Source organism: Triticum dicoccoides, chromosome 7A (genome assembly GCF_002162155.2).
Source record: "Triticum dicoccoides isolate Atlit2015 ecotype Zavitan chromosome 7A, WEW_v2.0, whole genome shotgun sequence".
Classification (NCBI taxonomy): domain Eukaryota; kingdom Viridiplantae; phylum Streptophyta; class Magnoliopsida; order Poales; family Poaceae; genus Triticum; species Triticum dicoccoides.
Window position 1 is genome coordinate 723,953,056 of NC_041392.1, and position 4,264 is coordinate 723,957,319.

The window sequence follows — 4,264 nt, forward strand, 5'->3', positions numbered from 1 at the left end:
CTACTGAGCCTCCACGGCCTGAATACGACTAGAAACCCTACATGGGCCAGGATTCAGGCCCGCGGAGGCCCAATAGGCCCACAGGCAGTAGCAAGTTTAGGCCCGAAAGCCTGCATTAGAGATGAGCTCGAATGGAGAGGCACAGCAGCGCTTATAAACCAGTGCCGGCGCCCTTCAGCTAGCGATGTGGGACTAAACTTTTGAGCGCGGGCAGCACAAGGGCATTGGTCCCAGTTGGTGGTGATCCCCATCAACCACTTCTCCAAGGTGTCCTCGCTGACGTCCTCCGGGTGGATCCGAGTGGAATCCTCGAGCCTAGAATACATCCACATCGGATGATTGCGCGCGTGAAGAGGTTGGATGCGTCGACCGAGAAAGACCTCCAGCAGGTCCATCCCGGTCACCCCATCACGGACAAGCTGGACGACCCGCTCGGCCAGCACCTTGACTTGCGCCTTCTCTTCTGGAACTACCTTTAGGGGGGCGGGCTTATCCACTCGAGCCAAAGAAAAAGGAGGAAGTCCAGTCAACTGGCCGGGGGTCGGCTGATCCTTGCAGTAGAACCAAGTTGACTGCCAGCCCCGGACCGAGTCGGGAAGAATCATGGCTGGGAAAGTACTCTTGCTCCTCATCTAGATCCCCAGACCCCTGCACATCTGGATCACTTGTGTCCTCTCGTCACTCGACTTGGCCTTTTTGACCGTCTGGGATCGGCAGGTGAAGATGTGTCTGAAAAGGCCCCAGTGCGGTCGACAACCCAAGAAGTTTTCGCACATCGACACAAAAGCGGCCAGATATACTATAGTGTTTGGGGTGAAATGGTGGAGTTGAGCCCTAAAGAAGTTCAAAAAACCCCGGAAGAAAGAATGGGGGGGCAGTGAGAATCCGCGATCTACGTGAGTGGCGAGGAGAACACACTCACCCTCCCTCGGCTGCGGCTTGGTTTCATCCCCCAGGAGCCGTGCAGACTTGTGGGGGATCAGTCCCCCCTCCACCAGGGCGTCGAGGTCGTCCTGGGTGATTGTCGAGCGGATCCAGTCGCCCTGGATCCAGCCCGCCGGCAGGCCGGATCTCGACGAGGATCCGCCCCGGCTGGTCCGCTTGCCCTTCGCCTTCACTGTCGCCTTCTTCGCGCGTTCCAGCGCCACCGTCCTCTCCTTCCCCATGGCGGCGGGTCGAGCTCGAGTAAAGGTCCGGCGGTGAGGGCGGAAGCGAGCGTGACGGGGAGATTGAGAGAAGAAGAGAGAATGGGAGCGCACGGGGCAGAGGCCTGGTCCGAGGCCTTTTATAAGGTCGTCATCCGAGTGACTGACGGGTGGACCCAGGCGATCTAAACAAATCCCGCAACAGTCGCGCGCGCAATACATGGCGAAAAAGGTGGCGCGGGGATCGAGGGAGACTTGCCTAATCCGTCCCGATAACCTCGTTTCCGTCCGTCTGGTGCGCTTCCCAAAATTCGAATCCCGCGAGATCCGCGGAGAGCAGAACAACCTGTCAGACTGAAGACAAACATCCTCTGCATCATCATTCGGAATTCTACCGTGAAAATTCACTCGATAAAAACAAAGAATGGACCACGGCGACTGAGAAAGGAGTCGATGTCGTCACCTCAACTCATTGTTCCAGAACAGGATATACTCGTAACACAAAGAATGGGTCGGAAGTGTTCCCAACTCCTTCCCCACTCAAACCCTGATCCATTCGGGGGCTAATGATGAAGCTATGTACCTAGGGTAGGGTCATGGACCTGTCCGACATACCCTCCCCAAGGACATCTCTGCAAAGAATCAGAAGCAGTCGAAGAGAAACCATCGTCCACTCGGCCATGAAGATGCGCTCACTCGACCACCTTGAAGACACTCGACCACCAGAAGATGAGAAACTCTCTACTCTGCAACGGTCAAGACTTAAACCATAGATTTATGGGCATTTATAACACTTTACTGCATGCGTTACCAGTAACGCCCCTCCTTTATGAACATTGAACCCTGTGTAACGGAGGGGGGCTGGGGTCCTGGCGCACTCTATATAAGCCACCCTCCTCCTCTGGGACAGGGGTTCGCACTTTTGTAAACACACACACATATAATCCAGTCGACCGCCTCAGGGCACCGAGACGTAGGGTTGTTACTTCCTCCGAGAAGGGCCTGAACTCGTAAAACTCGTGCGTACAACTCCTCCATAGCTAGGATCTTGCCTCCTCATACTTACCCCCTATTCTACTGTCAGTCTTAGATCCACGACAGCCGTCGAAGGAATTTAACCATCTGAGTTAGGCTCAGTTTGCTTGTATTTTAATTCCTAGTTTGTAAAAATATTGTGTAATTAGATATAAAGCATAAATATGTAAAGATTTTTTTGGATAAGAAAATAAATTATTGTACAGTTATATTAGAAATCACCTGAAAATATATGCATGCTTGTAAAATTTTCGAAAGTATATGTGGTAGCCATGTTCTCGTCATCCTCCCCTTCTTTAAAATAAAGCCATCATCGGTGCGGCAAAGTCTTGAAACACGGTAGCAGAAGGTATATCTTTCAGGTATTTTTACTGCTTTTACTTATTTCTTAACGGAAATATTTTATTGATGTTTATTTTCACTAAAAATATATTTTTCACAAAGAAATAAATAAGTAAAGAAAAATAAACATTTTTCACTTAGATACAATTTTCTGATGATTTCTATTATCAATAAAAATTATTTTTTATTTTTTCCAAACAAATATACGACATGCTCGTTTATTTCCAGCAAAATTATCAAAGACCTGCATAAACTACATAGAAGTTGTTGAGAATTATTCATGCGTATATGCCTCCAGTTCTCACACGTGCTACGCTACAGAAGATAGCATGCATGTAAGCAGATGCATATCTGCTAATATGCCAAGGTGAGATACACTTCTGTTAAGTATGCCACGGTCCAGCAGGCACTGCAAATCACAAGAGTGGCACAGAGGTTATGGCCCAAATCGATGCAGCCACACTTGCATGTATGCACAACCAGAAATAAAATAAGAGATCGGCTGGAATAGTGGCTTGGAGGCTACCGTCACAAAGTCTGGCGGTAGGGTAGCCAAGTCTACTGCCGTCAGCTATGGCGGTAGGCCTCTATATTTAGCAAACGCCGTTTTAGTGTTGACCAATTGTTACCGTCATTGACTATGACGGTAGTCTGTCTTATCTTACCGTTAGAGACAACGGAGGTATGAAAAAGTGTCAGATCGAGAATTTTTTTCGAAGCGGGGTCAAATCGTGCTAAAGTTTGCAAAAATGATCAAAACAATGAAAAGGATTTACTTATATATGGAATAATTTATTCCCCAGAATGTGGAATTCAGAAGGCTAGGCCAGATCCGTGGACGTTTCTTCAGATCCTGCCGATGCAGCCTGTACCCGTTCCCTTTCATGTTGCGCATCCCAGACATTGAGAAGCAAGAAACTAAACGTGGCGGCCGCCAGGGAGATGAACACAATCATGGCCAGGTGACCCCACTTAGCAGGGAAAATGGAGACCATCAACACCACGGAGATCAACATGATCCCGGTGACCACGAACATCTGCACCTAAATTAGAAGACGAAAAGTGCACACGATATGGATCAATCCTAACAATCTGGCTAATTTTTTTTGTTAAGGTAGAGCATTAGTCCATCGCGTTACGTACCCATGTGATTTCATGGCATCGCCTTGGCCTTGCTGGTTGGTCTTCCTTATTGTCCCAATGTTTGAGAAGCAGGAGGATCATCGCCGTGATGTAGGAGAACACAATGGCGGTGGTGAGTGAGTCTTGCCAATCGGGCCAAAACGACGGGGCCACTATGACGGCGGCCGTGAACATGTACCCGGAGACGCCGAAGTACTGGACCATGCATGCATCACACGGACTTTCACAAATTAACATGTAAGATGTAGAGAAGAGTACTACAATGGAAAATTTAGAATGGAACACAAACTACGTACGATCGATGTGAACGGATGAAGAGTTCTGTCAAGAATTCACGCATGCATGCAGATCGATCATCCGTTCCACGTATGTTACATACCCGGAGCTTTCTGTGAGATTCGTCGTCGACGACGGCAGGTCTGGGCCTGGGTTCCAGGAGTGGCGCTGTTGAAGATCTGGCTTTGTTGCTTGTCGAGCGCGAATGGTAGACGGCTACGGGCGGCATGAATGCCGCTGCAGGCGAGGGGCAGTGGCATGCCGGGGCGCAATGGCCGACCATTGCCGAGATCTATCAGTTGCCACCTGCGGAAGCAGACGAG

General features: G+C 49.5%; 1 protein-coding gene across 2 annotated transcripts; it reads right to left on the minus strand.

Moving 5' to 3' along the window:
• Positions 1–3,072: 3,072 nt before the first annotated feature.
• Positions 3,073–4,258, minus strand: LOC119331234. Of its 2 annotated transcripts, none has more exons than XM_037604410.1 (3): positions 4,045–4,258; positions 3,666–3,860; positions 3,073–3,559 (listed from the first exon to the last, which is right to left on the minus strand). In XM_037604410.1, the coding sequence occupies exons 1-3, from the start codon at positions 4,222–4,224 to the stop codon at positions 3,344–3,346; spliced, it is 591 nt and encodes a 196-aa protein (XP_037460307.1). In that variant the 5' UTR covers positions 4,225–4,258; the 3' UTR covers positions 3,073–3,343. The 2 variants fall into 2 exon arrangements, with proteins under 2 accessions (XP_037460307.1, XP_037460306.1); XM_037604409.1 differs by having other exon boundaries at positions 3,073–3,565.
• Between the last annotated feature and the right edge of the window lie 6 nt (positions 4,259–4,264).